The sequence below is a fragment of the Myxocyprinus asiaticus genome, chromosome 13 (assembly GCF_019703515.2).
Source record: "Myxocyprinus asiaticus isolate MX2 ecotype Aquarium Trade chromosome 13, UBuf_Myxa_2, whole genome shotgun sequence".
Lineage (NCBI taxonomy): Eukaryota > Metazoa > Chordata > Actinopteri > Cypriniformes > Catostomidae > Myxocyprinus > Myxocyprinus asiaticus.
Genome location: NC_059356.1, coordinates 28,297,356 through 28,313,505, shown reverse-complemented (window position 1 = coordinate 28,313,505; position 16,150 = coordinate 28,297,356). Strand labels below are relative to the sequence as shown.

At 41.4% G+C, this 16,150-nt stretch overlaps 1 protein-coding gene across 4 annotated transcripts in view; it reads left to right on the top strand.

The window, feature by feature from the left end:
* setd1a (SET domain containing 1A, histone lysine methyltransferase) overlaps window positions 1-16,150 on the top strand; it is a 30,998-nt gene that overhangs the window by 2,364 nt on the left and 12,484 nt on the right. For 3 of the 4 annotated variants that reach the window (XM_051714554.1, XM_051714552.1, XM_051714553.1), the window contains exons 2-11: window positions 462-606; window positions 783-881; window positions 3,819-4,089; window positions 4,217-4,341; window positions 5,901-6,151; window positions 7,226-8,939; window positions 10,885-11,877; window positions 12,337-12,507; window positions 12,632-12,719; window positions 12,895-13,058. In XM_051714554.1, the coding sequence (XP_051570514.1) occupies window positions 469-606; window positions 783-881; window positions 3,819-4,089; window positions 4,217-4,341; window positions 5,901-6,151; window positions 7,226-8,939; window positions 10,885-11,877; window positions 12,337-12,507; window positions 12,632-12,719; window positions 12,895-13,058 (4,014 nt within the window). In that variant the 5' untranslated portion in view covers window positions 462-468. The remainder of the gene's footprint in view (window positions 1-461; window positions 607-782; window positions 882-3,818; window positions 4,090-4,216; window positions 4,342-5,900; window positions 6,152-7,225; window positions 8,940-10,884; window positions 11,878-12,336; window positions 12,508-12,631; window positions 12,720-12,894; window positions 13,059-16,150) is intronic. The other variant, XM_051714555.1, reaches the window with a different exon arrangement.

Here is a 16,150-nt window from a genome sequence, read left to right as displayed (position 1 = left end):
CTAGTTAGCTGTGTTTGTCGTTTTCCCGCTATAATTTCTGTGGTATATGTAACATTTTGAGGTGAATATGGTATATTTATTTAACTGTAATATAAGGGATGTTAGATCTGCTTGTCAGGTTGACAGCAAAATATTGATCAGCAAATTAATAAAGAGGTAACACAGATGGGAACAGTTAGCAGCTCCTTAATGTTTTATGTGTGTGTTTTTGAAGAAAGAGGGATTGTCTTGTCATGTGGGTACTTTTAATATGCCATCTTTTCAATTGTTTAGTGTTTTAATTATTACAGTGTAAAGTTACAAAATTATTGTTTGCTACTGTTCTCTGTGTGGACACTGTCAAATTGATTGTCTGGTGAAATAAATGAACCACGTGTTTAAAGCTGTACTCAAAAATTATTCATTCTGTGCCAAGATGGACCATCTGTGTAATGTTCCAGTCTCATCCTCTGTCTCTGCAGTGATAGCATGGATCCGGACAGTGGGGCAGACACTCAGCGAACTCTCAGTCTGCAGTGGAAAAGCTATAAGCTAGTACAAGACCCTGGTCTCCGCAGGGTTACTCAGAAAATCTACAGATATGATGGGATTCATTTTAGTGTGCCGGTATGGACATAACAATTTTAGTTTGTGTAAAATCTTGTGCATGTATTTTCTATAAGAATTAAGCCACCTACATAGAATAAAAATTATTTAAAGTAAATGGTAAGTGATGCACGTCATGCGTTTAGTGCACTTGTCTTGAGATTTAGTATGTAATGTTTGTGTGTTTTTCTTGTTAGGATTCAGGATTTCCACCTGTAGGAGACTTGCGGGATCCAAGACCCCGCAGAATCTGGTCTAGACATACAGAGTTGTCGCTGCCAGTGCCCAAATTTAAGGTATGCCTCCCTTCTTTAGCTCTCTGGACTTTCTCTTCAATTTGTCATACTGAGCCCTTTGTACATATCTCTTTGACCCCATTTACACTAGAGATGGGCACGAGTACTCGAGTACCCAAGTATTCTTGGATCGATCATGAAAATGAAAATGCTTGACGTGACAACTTCCTGACAACAATACACTATGTATCAAAGAGGGGCCTTATTTTTAATTTTGAGATTGATTATGTTGTCATTTTCAGCAGTACCTTGATTGTCAACAGAGACGTCTTATAGCAACCAAACTGATAAACTATGCTGCAATGCTAACGTTTGTTCAACAGGTTTACGATAATCAAAAGAAAGTTTGATCCACTGTGTTTTGAACATCTGTCTCTGCACACGTTTGCTAAACAGGTTTTATTATCATATAATGTAGAAACTTTTACTCATTAATGTATATTATTAAATAAAAGTGAAGGTTTATCATTGACTGTAAATCCCCCTTGGTGCCGACATGTTTGCGTGACATACCTGCATCTCAGCGAATTCAGAGCTGAAGATTTCTGCACGAGATGTAACTCAACATAAAGTAGCATTCCATTGCAGTTTTCCCAGTATGAAGTTTATTAAACGCTTCTTTCTTTGACATTTTTGAAAACATGAAATTGTGGTTTAGAATTAAAAACATTTGAAAAGTAGAAATTATGATGCATTACTTTATTATATCAACACATATTTATTTTCATAATCGCCTTGAAAATCAAAACGCGATGATTATGGTGTCACGGTCAAAATGTATGATAAGGCATGACACCAAAATCATCGCGTTTTTAAAACGTAGTGTTAAGTTGAAAATAGTTTTGAAGACCCTGCATTCTGTTACATTCAGCTGTGCTCCATCTAGATGTTTGAAAAAAAGATTTCGCCTTGTGTGTGTGCACGCTTCTCCAGAGTGTAGAGCGCTGTCTCTACCCCAGACAGAAAGTCACACTGCGCTCTGTTGAAGTTTGTTGCTGTGATGATTCATGCTTCCTCCCATTTAACTTGGAATTTTAAACTTCATACTGGGAAAACTGCAATGGAACGGCACTTTATGTTGGACTAACAACTCGTGCATTATAACAGCCTATGTTAATGAATAGACGTTGGAACATCGAGAAACAATACAGCAGCCAAAGACGTTTGACAAATATGTACATACTGTATTGGTACATGTTTATGTGTGCACCCCCCAAATACTTGACGAGTACTCAAGTAGACAAAATGACCAAAATGCCCATCCCTAGTTTACACCTGGTATTAAGATGCCTCTCGGCTCGAGAATCTGGGGTGATCCAATCACATGTGGTCAGGCGAGACACATCGTTGTTTATACCTGGTTGCTTAAATGTGTCTCCTATGAGCACTTGTGTTCAGATTTCAAGGGAAGTGAATTCATGACAACATACATCAGTCACTGTGTCATTGTGTTACTGCATGATAACTAATTGCGAAAAAGACAAGGAAAGCGTGAGCAAAACAGGTGCAGCTTTTCTCTCAGATGCAGTTTGATTTAATCTAAGCACAAATGCCACACGGAGTACTTGTGTTATGAGCTTCAAATATGTGTGATTCTTATCTGTGTCACTGGATGTTGATATTAGACACACTGAAGAAGATCCGTGAAGTTATTGTGCTTGTATATGTATCCGCTTTTTCAAATTCTCAGATCGGACGGTTATTTCCTTCTAAAGCTGCTCATAAACGTCTACATTTAAACTCTTGTTTTAGCACAGTGGTTGAATGACATGTGAGGGGTGATGCTTCACTGCTGTCTGGGACACATTCAGGATGGATTAGTGTTTACCTGGAATGTGCATGGATAGTCGACATTCGGTTAACCGTTCGACACGGCACTAAAATCACTATTCGGTTATTCTACACGTGCAGTGCAGGTCTGCATATTGACGAGCTCGCCGAGTTCTGAAAAACCATCATGTTTTCTGGACGCGTTTGTGTCAGTTTTTCAAGTATAGGGCGAGATAGAGGCTGTTCAAACGTGCATCTGCACTGTTTTTCTGTTATAGATCAATGATACTGACGTGCTGGATGGACATCTTTGACTGTTGCGCAGCACCTCTCACAGGATCGCCGCATTTTTAGACACTGAGTAAAGTTAAAAAGACTTTAATTTTTATAAGCGAAACACCTGCATTGCATTTCATTTGTTGTGCTGCGTTGTGAAGAAGAGTAGCCAACTTTTAGTGACTGTTGCACCATTATACTTGATTCCAGTTTGTTTATCACAGAGTAAGGTTTCAGTGCTTGATCAATGGTAAGACAGTGTTTTTCCCCTTTTGCTCTGTTGTGCATATTTAGTACAATAATTAGACATGTTCAATGTAATTTGATTTTAAACTATTTAAAAATCAAAGCACCTCTAAGAGGTTATTTAACCGCAGCAGTGTGACTCCATGCACATGACAATATTTGCTTTCACCGCCTCACGGTAATGTCAGCCCAAACGGGCAGAGCGCATATACAGATATTGACAGTTTGATTATTTTTTGTTTGACTTAAATATGAGATTTTATAATTTAAAGATGTATGTAGCTCACTGTGCACATTATTTGCTTCTATTTTGAGTAGTGTTTGAGGAAATTCCATTACAATAAACATTCTTTATTCCCATGTCCCGATAAAAAACCAATTAACTGTTCATGAAACCTCACGGTGAACCGAATGTTAAAAATGATAACTATGCACATTCCTAGCGTTTACACCTCAAATGCGATATGTTTTTGACTACCTCTTTATATGTTTTTTGTGATCCGATCACAAAACGTTTTAGACCCCGTGTAGACCTGTACTCCTGTGATCTCCTGTAGACCTGTGATCACCCGAAATGCATCTTAATACCAGGTTTAAATGGGGTCTCTTATTCTACATGCTAATTTGTTGTTCTCTTCCCCATAGTTGGATGAGTATTATGTAGGCCCTATTCCGCTTAAGGAAGTAACATTTGCAAGGCTAAATGATAACATCAAGGAACCGTTCCTGGCAGAGATGTGTGCCAAGTTTGGTGAGGTTGAAGAAATGGAGATTCTGTTCCATCCCAAGACCCGAAAGCACTTGGGCCTGGCACGCGTCCTATTCACCAGCACTAGAGGGGCCAAAGATACAGTCAAACACCTGCACAATACTTCTGTCATGGGCAATATTGTCCATGTACAGCTGGATATCAAAGGTACATCATCTGAAAATTCTTTAGAATGTGAGAAGCAGTCTGATGGTAGTGCATATTGATTGATTCAATGTAAAATGAATATGAATGCATTCTTCTCTAATTGTATTCATAATTGTGTGTTTCTAAGGCCAACAGAGAATGAGATACTATGACCTGATAGTGGGTGGCTCATACACCCCTCAGACCGTGCCGACTGGAGGCAGGGCTCTCACAGAGAAATTTCAGCCCCCAGCTCCGACCCAGCCGGACACGGTGAGTAGGGTTGCAAAGGGGCGGAAACATTCCAGAAACTTTCGATGGGAAGTTAAGCTGGGGAATTTTGCTAATTTTTTTCTAAATTATTAGAAAAAACTTTGGGCATTTGGCTATATGCTGCTGCATCTTTGTGGCATTCTTAACATAGGTCTTTGCACAGTATTTGCAAATGTACACAGCCTTTCCTTCTACATTGGCTGAGGTGAAATGTATCCACACATCAGATGGTGCACGTGGCATTATTCTGTAGAATAAGATTAGAAAAAAGCTTGTAAAAAACACTAATGCCATGCCATGCACAGATATATAAATAGTTAGCTAAACAATTGGAATATTCTGGAATGGTAAAAATATTTTACAATTGATGCTGGACAAATGAACAGAAACAGGCTAGATGAATAGATGAACACTCCTCAATCAGCATGCTAAATCAAACTATAACCTACATTCTTGTATGATAACAGAAAACTGGTTAGCAGAAGGCAGAAGAAACAGCATCACAGTTGAGCTAGCTAGCACCATGATAGCTAGCCTCTTAAATTGTCAATGAAATGGTGTTAGCTAGCTTACATTTAGCATATCTGATTTACTGGCTAGCTAGCTACTGTATAAACAAATTTTGATTTAGTATTTGCTAGTTAAACTTTAATACCATAGATTAAATATATTTACCGTAGTAATATCATCAAAACGTACTTGACTGGATATAGTCCTTGGGCTCAAATGCAGTAGTGTGGCTTCAATAGTCCTGCTGTAGTAAGTAGCTTGCAGTAAGTAGTGTGCTGTGTGCATGTGATTGAGGAATGTGCAGGGTAGAAATTCAACTGAATTTGCATTAAATCTGGTTGTTTTAACCAAGATTATGCTGCAAGATTTTTTTTTTTTTCAAATACATTTAAGTTCCCTGTTATAGGCTAACTTGCAATTTTGCAAATTTCCAGTTTATTCCCGTTAATTCCCATGGAAAGTTTCCAACTTTGAAAATTCACGAAATTTTGCAACCCTAACAGTGAGTACCATGAGATCAGCTACACTGGAAAGAAGGCTTTGCTTCCCTGTAAGTAATGCTGTTGAGTGGAGCTTTACCTGCCAAAATTCCTTGGCATCCTACCAGAGAGACAGCCCATCTTGCATTGAATTGTCTTGTTTTTATACTACAAATTAGTCACACAAAAACCCTGTGGTGTGATTAAGAGAGTAGACCACAAAATGTCTGAAACATACAGATTCCTCAAGCCTATCTCATTGCATTATTTTGATGTATGGCAAGAAGAGCATAAGATGAATAAGGACTGTTGAGACTTTTGTATTTCAGCCTTCTGTAAATCATTTCGACTTTGTTTGTGATAATGTTTCTTAGTGTTTCAAAATATAAATTTCAACAAGCATATTACACGTTTCCCAAGCTTATCTATAGAGGTCTTGGATTGCTTGAAATAAAAACAGACTTTTTGCCCTGAGAATTGTTACTTTACTTAGCCAAACCCTGGTAAAAAAATCTGTTCCTCATCCTCTTCATTTGTAATGGCTGTGATTTTCTTTTCTTCTATTGTTAGTCATCTGATATCCGGCGGAGGCTCTCCACAGACCAGATGGCTGTGCCTGCTGCTGCCCCTCTCAACTCGGGCAGTACCACTCCTTGTTCTGTGGACACTGGATTTGGAGACCAGCGCCTAGACACCCCTCCATCCTCATTGGGGGGCCCCTATACCCCTGGCTCCTCTGCTTCTTCACAGGGTGGGGGCACTCCTTACACCCCTCGCTCTGGGACCCCTTTCTCCCAGGACTCGGGCTACACTGTGGGCAGGTTGGTTTTTGGATTTACACAAAATCATGATTAGAATGGTTGCACTGTTTTATTTCTTTAACAAGGGTTTCCTGCATTGAAAATGATTCGTCGGCCACCCAAGCCACTGCAGATAGTGTATGGGCCACCAGAGTGCTGCAGAGTGGGATGAAATAGCATAGTGCACAGTGGATCACTTGCACGAGCCACTCGCTATCACAGCACAGACCACAAACCTCTGCGATTTAATTGAATTTTCTTTAACACTGGAGGATGGCAAAAAATAACTGTACACTGTAAAACAAAAAATAACTTTTTTGACAGAAATGTTGTTGATTCATATGGAGTGATCTATCAAGGCAAGAAAGAAGTCTACTTCATATTTTTATTACAACTGTGACTCTTTGATGTTTGGGGAAGAAAAAAAAACTAGCCTTGCGTGCCTTCGGACATTCCTAGAGATTACTTGTATCAATACGATTCTGATGAAAGGAGAACAATATCTGTCAAGGAGTAGGAAAAATATTTTCATTAGAAGCACAGTGCTCAGTAAAGTGGTCAAATTATACATGGGTACAGTTAGAATATTTTAACTAGCCCTTTATAAATAAAATGTTTAGTTAGTTTGACTTCCTGTGGACCGTTTCACAGACTGTGATGACACTTCCGCCGTAATTTAGCAGCATAAATTTAGCAAGCCTTATTTTCACACTATTAAACTTTATACTTGCACTATAAAATGCACGTTTACATAACACTATACTTTGTTACATTACTCAGACATTAATCTTAAAATAGTCAGCACTGCTGCTATGGGGTCTCAAATACAGCTGCTGAGGGAGTGACAGAATATTTGACATTTCTCTTTTCTGACTGCCATAATCTAACTTTTTTTTTTTTTTTTTTCAATTTTCGAAAGTAGTGATAATATAATAGTTAAAACATTTTTTGGGAGCAAATGGGAATGCATTTATTTTGCTATACTTTCGCATTGCAACCCCAGAAATGTGTAAGGAGTCCATAGAACTTTTAAGTAGAAAAATCTGTGTCATACTGAAAAGGCTCCAGAAGGTCACTTCCCTTTTTTCCCCCTAGGCATGGTGGATATAGCGGCGCTTCGCTCAGCAGTAATTATCCCGCACAGGATATGCTTCCATCTTCCTCCTGCTCTTCCTCAGCTGTGTCTTCATCATCAGGATTCAAGCCACCTCGCTATGACGAACTACACGCTCCACCTCCGCAAGAACCCTCCATGTTCCAGAGGGGTCGACCGGGATATCCCCCATCTGCACCTTTCCGACCTAACGAACCTCCCTATCCTAATGTAGGAGGGTCAGGGATACCTATGCCGTTACATTCACCCATGCCACCTCCTCCAGGACCTCAGTATGAGCCTCCTTTGTCTGACAGAGAGAGGGACAGAGAAAGGGGACACAGAGACAGGGATCGTGACAGAGACTCAGCAGGGCGCTACGGAGGTGGGATAAGCTCCCGTCGTTCCTCTTACCATTACCAACAGGATACAAACTCTTCCTCCTCCCCCTCCAAATCCTACCATTCGCACCACTCACACCATACTGAACGCCGGGAGGATAGGGATGGCAGGGGGTATCGGCGGGACAGTTCGGGCTCTCGCTCAGGAGACCACGGAAGGCATCGGAACCACCATCACAACCACCACAGCAGCGGAGGAGGTGGGTCAAACAGGCGGAGGAGCAGCAGAGACCGAGACTGGGATAGAGACAGAGAAGGAGACTTCTCCAACATCTCTGACCCGCGTTATGGAGGCCACTCAAACTCCAGCCACCACTCGTCCAACAGTCTCTCTCCTCCCCCTGCCACCTCCTCGTATGGAGGATACTTGTCATCTAAAGACCTGTCCCCTTATGAAACACCCTCCTCCTCGCGGCTGGAGCCCTCACCAGCCTTTCGTCCTCAGCAGGGTGCAGGAGAGAGGGGCTTTGGTTTGGGAGGGAGTATGGACAATGACTACCGTACTCACTCTCACCACACACCCTTGGCTCCTCCACCTCCACCTCCCCCACTCCCTCCAGCCTCCGTCATTGCAGCCGCTGTGGCCGAAACACTTAGCTCTCTGGATTTTGGCCAGGAGAGCCCTGTCCGAGAAGAACAGTGGACCAAACTTAAACGGCATCCCAGCACCCCACCCCTTCCCCCTTGCACACCGCCAACCTCCTCGCCTCCCCATGCCTCTATCCCATCATCATCTACGTCTCCTTCCTCTACCTCCCTGCCTCATCAACTCCCCTCTTCTACAGCATCCCTCTCGTCACCACCTCCACAACGTGACTCCTCCCCAGAGCCAGACTCCACCAATGAGAGCCTGCCATTCATGCACCACAGCAGCAGCTTGGACTCTCGTATTGAGATGTTGCTAAAGGAACAAAAGTCCAAGTTTTCCTTCCTCGCATCAGATGACGAGGAAGATGAAAAGGAGGAAAAAGAGAGGGGAAAAATAGACAAGAATACAGAAGGAAGGGAGAACAGACTGAGAGGAGAGGATGGAGAAAGGCCTAGGCACAAAAGACAAGGAGAGACAGACTGTGGGCAACAGAGAAGGAGGGGAGAGCGAGAGAAAGATGGGCGACGCAGCAGAGGGAAGAGGCAAGGTGGTGGAGGCGGGGAAAGCAGGAAAATCCCTCCAGAGGTTGCCTCCTCCACTCCTGCCACCCATGGTTTAGTTTCAGAGTCTCTACAGGGCCAAATTCCTCCCTCACAGGATGAGCATACAGCCTCTGACCCACACAAGGGTGCACATACCCCTCCCACCTACAATGGGGAGAGACAGGTGAGCACTCTGATTTACACACTTTTTAGGCTATTTGTAATACAACCTTTCTAAAATCTTGCCAATAGCTAACAGCAATTTCAACACTAATAAAGGTTATGGAAAAAATAGCGAGTGACCGTAGATTAAAAAAATAATTATTGCCTTTTCAGATAAATCAAGATGCTATCCATGATGAACTTGACCTTTAGTCTCCACACCCCAGTCAAAAAACCTCCTCAGAATGGGTGCCAGAGGTGTTTCAGATAATTTAGAATTAAACGATCCCTAGCCTATAACTCTAACCACAACTACTGGTTGCTCATCCAGGTTGGCTACATGAGAGATCTGCTTCTGTGAGAGTGCAGATGCCAGCTTCTCCTTTCCACACCACAGGTGATAGTAAAGTGACACAAATAGCGGGTTTGCTGCTTAAAGTGATAGTTCACCCAAAAATGAAAATTCTCACCCTCATGATATCCCAGGTGTGTATGACTTTTTTCACCAGAACACATTTGAAAAAATAGAAACATTTATTAGCTTAGTAGGTCCATAAAATGCAATTGAATAGTGATTTCTCTTTTTAAGGTCCAAAAATCACAGATAGCCAGCATAAACTTTAACCAATACTACACCAGCTGTTAAATTAATGTCTTCTAAAGCGACATGAAAAGATACATATTTAAGTACTTTTATTAACTCTAAATCATGCTTCCAGTCGGCAGCGCTACACACGCGTGACGTAATCGCATTTGAAACGTGAGCCGGAAGAGCAGCAGCGCTGTTTACAAATGAAAAGGAGGAACACTGGACAGTAGCTTGGTTGGTTTTGGTTTAGATCTGTTTCTATCTGTTTCTTTACTCACAATGGTGTGTTTGTGTGCTTACCCTGGATTTCTCAACCGGGTGGACAACGTGAGATTACGTCTGTATCATGGCAACTCAAACATGTCACACAAGAGACCGCTTGAACTCCACCCTCTCCTGAAGCGATGGTTTATAGTTAAAAAGTATTTAAATAGTGATCTTTTTTTCACACCAAAATTGATCGTATCGCTTTAGAAGACATTAATTTAACAGCTGGAGTTGTATTGATGATGTTTATGCTGACTGTGTGATTTTTGGACCTTCAAAAAAGAAATTACCTTTCTCTTGCATTTTAAGGATCTACTGAGCTAAGATATTTTGCAATTTTTCTTCAAATGTGTTCTGGTGAAGAAAGTAAGTCACCCACACCTGAGATATCATAAGGGTGAGTAAATGAGAGAATTTTCATTTTTGGGTGAACTATCTCTTTAAGAAATCAATCAAGCATCTCGTTTGCACACTCTTCCGATGAGCGAGTTTGAGCAGTGAGCCACAGCCAATGAAATAGAGTGCACAAGAGGAGAGAAAGTCATTGGGAAGCAGGAGGCAAAAAATAATTAACAAATAAAAACATCACCCACGTCTCCCTAACCGCTGTCTCAAAATTATTTTCAGCTGTTTTTTCCCTTTCTGTGCAAATCAGTGCTATAAATGGCACGAATCTGTCTTTCATGTTGTTTGTTGAAGTGTTATCAAGAATAAACTCTCCCATTGCTATGTGCTTGAGTTTGTGAATGAACTTCGAGATCATAGTTTCTGTCGGGACTATGGTCATGTAGTTGATACATCCAGTCTGTGATCAGTTATGTATTGTGTGCTTGGTTTAGTATGTGCGTCTGACCATTTGTTTCTAGCAACTCACTCTATCTCTGGGGCACACATAAGCACAGTTTATATAGACCTCTGAGTCGATTCTGAATTTTTGAGAAACGATTCAGAATCGTTGGAGAAAGAAACGCGATGATCTGGAAATAACGTTTTTATTCCATCCTAATCCACACGGATATGTCACAAAATGGAAGTAAAATGGGTTTCGAAAAGTGTTCTGTCTATTACAAAGTTTTGTTTAACCTTTAATCTTCGTTCTCTCTCTCCTTAGCCATCTCCACATTCCTCTGGGGAAGATATGGAAATTTCAGATGAAGATGACAACACCATCACCACAGCAATGGCCCATCCTGCTGCCTCATCCTCTTCACCAGCAACCTCCACACAATCTGCCCTACCTTCCCAAACCCCAGATCCCTCTACTAGCCCTCCCCCCGACAGCAGCCAACACTTCAGCACCACCATACCACCTCCACCCATCCCGTCGTACCCTCCCCACCTTCCTCCTCCACCTCTTCCTGGCTTCTCCCTGCAACCCCCTCCGCCCCCTGGCATACCCCCTCCACTTCCTCACATGGAGCTGCACCCCGAGTACCCTCCTCCATTGCCACACCACATGTACGACTACGCCAGCTCCATGGAGCTCATGAGCCAGTACTGTGGCGGAGCGCCCATGTCATTCCAGATGCAGACGCACATGCTCAGTCGTCTCTATCAGATGCGAATGGCTTCTGCCAATAGCACTACTGCACCTTCTGGAGAAGTCCCACCCACCTCTGAATATCCTCCCTCATACCACCTCCATTCTATATCCCCCCTTAATCACCCACATCACCCATACATGGACCAAGATGGAACTGTGTCGACCCACTTTGACCAGGATCACCGCTACATCCCTCCGCACTTAACGTACCCCTACCCAGACCCTCATGCCGCACAGCTTCCGCCCCCACACCATCACGCCATCCCACCCCCTCAGAGCCCCTGGCCACACCACTTACTGCCACAGCAGTACCCCTCCCACTACCCTCCACCTGGCTTTGGCACGGTGCCTGCCATGGATGGCGAGCTGTATGGTGCAGCAAGTGACCAGATGGCCATGATGGGGCACAACCCCTATGAGGCCGTAGTGCAGCAGGTACTGGCAGCTTTGATTGAGGAGATGAAGAACATCATGCAGAGGGACCTGAATCGCAAGATTGTGGAGAACGTTGCCTTTGGCACCTTTGACGAGTGGTGGGACCGCAAGGAACAAAAAGCTAAGGTAGATTTCAGAGTTTTTGGAGAATTCACTTTCATATTTACCCTATTTTTATACCTGAAATCAAATTGTGGAACAGTACATTATTGGAGTTATCCCGCTCTGGTGTAACGCGTCAAACACTTAGCTGACGTATCTTATGTGATAATTTGCTGAAGCAAATAAGATGTTGTAAATTCATATTTTTATAGTCACAAGGTTCCAATATCATGGAAAACAATGGAATTACAAAATTGGGATTTCCAGACCTGTAGAAGTCATAGAAATGAAGGAAATCTGAAGTCAGTGTAACTATTTCTAGTCATGCGTTAAGTATTTCATTAGCCAGAAATTGCTCTCTGTGAGTGCAATCTCTGTTATATAATTTTAAGAACTATCATTTAGTAATCAGTGACAACTGAAAAATTATTTGCTGCTCCGGTTATTCAGCAGTTCTTTAACCGCTTTGTCTCGTTTACTCAGCCATTCCAGACATCCATGCGGGGTGTGTCAGTAGTTCGTGAGGAGGAAAAGAAAGACGAGAAGATGAGCAACCGGCCTAGAGAGCCCCTCATGTCTCTTGTAGACTGGGCCAAGAGTGGAGGCATGGAGGGTTTCTCCTTGCGGGGGGCGTTGCGTTTGCCTTCTTTTAAGGTGCTTGGCCTTGTTTTCACACCTCCTGAACTTGCTAGATTCGTACTGGCACGCTTCTTCACCATGATTTTAAGTATTTTATGATGTGAAAAATGCTGTTACTAATGAAGAATATGCAATATAGGTGAAGAGGAAGGAGCCTCAGGAGCTTGTAGAAGGTGATGAGCTGAAAAGAGCCAGGCCTTCCACTCCACCTGATGAGGAAGATGAGGGTATGACCCATATTTTGTGCCTTATGATCAGATAGATAGCATACATTATCTTTGTAATGGTAATATATATTGTACTTTGGTTCTAATCTCTCTATATTCTCTCTATCTCTCTCTCTCTCTCATTTGAATATTATTTTTTCATATATGAATAAACTTTGTATTCTGTCTCTCATAGACTCTTATCAGGGTAAATCTGCAGACAGTGCTGCTGGAAGAACAGAGGAAAGGCGTACAGCAGACAGACAAGCAGCCCGCAGAAGGAACAGAGCCAAACCACGCAAGCCTTATGACCTGGACAGCGAGGGAGAAGAAACATCAGATGGCTCCTCCTCTGAAAAGGTTTGTGTGTGTCTATTAGGGGTTTAAAGGTTGTACCGCAGTTCATCTCAAGTCTAAATTACGCATTTGGAGCACAAGGTTAAGCAAAGAAAACAAAGCGTCAAATATACAGGCACAGTTACAACCTCCACTAATGCACCTGTATGGCTCTGGAGTCTCCACCTGTGTCTCACATGGGTCAACTTTCTAAAGAGCGTTGCTGCCCAATAGGGGTTGGCGATATAACCAAAATCATATATCACGATATGAGTAATTTTATATCACGATAATTGTATACATCACAATATTGTAAAAGTTTTCTGTAAAATCAATAAAAATTTATTTATATATTAAAAAACCTTATTGTAATGCCTATTTTTGGAACTCCAGTCAGTGAATTAAATATTTTATAAATGAATACTACTTCCTCTTTATTTGTAACAAGACAAACAATGTCAGAGTAAATAAATAACAAATAAAATAAAAAAACTTATTTTCAAAAATCAACCTTACCAAAATGCTAAATTTCACAGTATGCCACATTTCAGTTTGAAATGTTGTTGACCATTGTTATTATTATTATTATTATTATTATTATTATAAACTTTCCTCAAGAAACTTAAAGGAATAGTTCACCCAAAAATGAAAATTTGCTGGTAATTTACTCACCCTCAGGCCATCCAAGATGTATCTGAGTTTCTTTCTTCATCAAAACAGAATTTAAGATTTTTAGGATTTCATTTCAGGCCTCCTCCTCTAAACAATGCAAGTGAATGGACTCCATTTTTTGACGCTCCAAAATGCATATTTAGGGTGCGTCAAAATAATCCACATGACTCCAGTCGACAAATAAAGTTCTTCTGAACCCAAACGATTGATTATTTTTAGAAAAAACAATACTTACATACTTTTTAACTACAAATGTTCGCATCTCTGTGACATGCGCTCATGAGAGGGATGACGTAAGCTCATTGGTAAGGACACGCGTCATTTACAATATTACAATAAACAATATAAAATAATTTTCAAATAATAATAATAAAAAAACATTACTGCAGTAAATAACCATCATGTATTTTGGAGCAATGCTGCTGTGTTATCTACTTGTGCATTTTCTTTAGCAGAAATATATAGGCTATATGTCTGTCAGGAATTCAAGCCACACAAGTTGTAGTTAGTGAAACCAAGTGTGAGAGCGTTTACTGAGATTCACAGGATTTACAGGGTGAGATCAATGGTACAGGTGATATCACACAGAAGAGAAGCTTCACAAACTAAAGAAGAGGTAACAGGCAAAACAACAGGATAAGCACTAAACAGATATCGACGAAGATCAAGAGAAAATACAGACAGGTAAATATAGACAGGTAAATAAACACTGCGAGTCCTTTGTGTGAGACTTGACAGTGAAGTGGTGTGAAGGAGTTATTTATGCAGGCAGTGATGAGTGAGTGAATTGAGTGCAGGTGCGTTGAATTAGAAATCGGTAATGACATACCTGAGTTCGCTGGAAAAATAGCACAGGCACAGCCAATGAATTCAGATATCAACCCTTTGTTTCTTTCGATGGTCTGAAATCCTCAGGGGTAAAATGTTCACTGCACACCCTCCAATATTTGAGAGAATGTAGGGGTGTACTGATATCTGTGTTCTGCGCGATAAGCCAGAGCTTCAATCGCTCATGATCATGTATAAGCAATCAATGAAAAGTTAATATTTTTCACGGCATGCATTTTCTTTGGGGTTTCTGAAGGTTGAAGCATCCAGTATACACACACACCAAATGACCGTTTTGAACAATACACTTATACAAATACAAATCTACAGCAAAGACAATTAAACTTTTGTACAGCACCCCTTCTCTCGTAAACAATGACACGCTTCCTGACTCCTCCCACGTGACGTGTGACCTTACCAGCAGGCTGACATCATCCCTCTCATGGGCGCGCGTCACAGAGATGTACGAAAGCGAACATTTGTAGATAAAAAGTATACAGGTATTGGTTTGTTTCTCAAAATAATCAATCGTTTGCGTTCAGAAGAACTTTATTTGTCGACTGGAGTTGTGTGGATTATTTTGATGCACCCTAAATATGCATTTTGGACCGTCAAGGAATGGTGGTCATTCACTTGCATTGTTTAGAGGAGGAGGCCTGAAATGACATCCTGAAAGTCTTAAATTCTGTTTTGAAGAAGAAAGAAACTCCGATACATCTTGGATGGCCTGAGGGTGAGTACATTATTAGCAAATTTTCATTTTTGGGTGAACTATTCTATAAGATCTTCTCAAAGCAGTGTGACAAATTAAATAAAACATAAGTTAAAAAAAATCCAACGAAATAAACACTTCTTGAAGAAAATAAATATCATATCTTGCAAAATAAGTAAATGACAGAATTATTGCGGAGTTCATCTTTTGGCTTTCATAATATTCTTTTGTATGCTTCATTTTGATGTGGTGAAAGAGTGCTTGTATAAAGAGTAATTATATTGTCGTGCGACAGTTTGCAGATTAAATTTTTCTGCTCTGTGCCGGCTTTTGTGAACCCACACCACAAATGTCGCACCTGTTTTAATAACAAGCTCCTTGACCTGTCTGGGAGCCATCCCATTTTGTGGAGATTTCTCCATTTGGGGTTCTCCGGGGTCAATAATGATTTGAGTTGAGCGAGTGATCCCGCTCTGAGTTCTCCTGTTTCTGGAGTGCAAATATTGTACAGCCTGCTGTATTCGCACACACCTCAGAGCTCCAGAGACATTCGTGTGTCAGATGAGAAGAATATTTAGCTTTTTTTGAAGCACCTTCGTCGCCACGATATATACCGATAAGCCAGAACATTAAAACCACCAGCTTAATATCATGTAGGTCCTTCTCCTGTTGCCAAAACAGCCCTGACCCGTCGAGGCATGGACTCCACAAGACCTCTGAAGTTGTCCTGTGGTATCTGGCACCAAGACATTAGCAACAGATCCTTTAAGTCCTGTAAGTTGTGAGGTGGGGCCTCCATGGATCGAACTTGTTGGTCAACCACATCCCATAGAGACTCAATCGGATTGAGATCTAGGGAATTTGGAGGCCAAGTCAACACCTTGAACTCAAACCATCCCCGAAC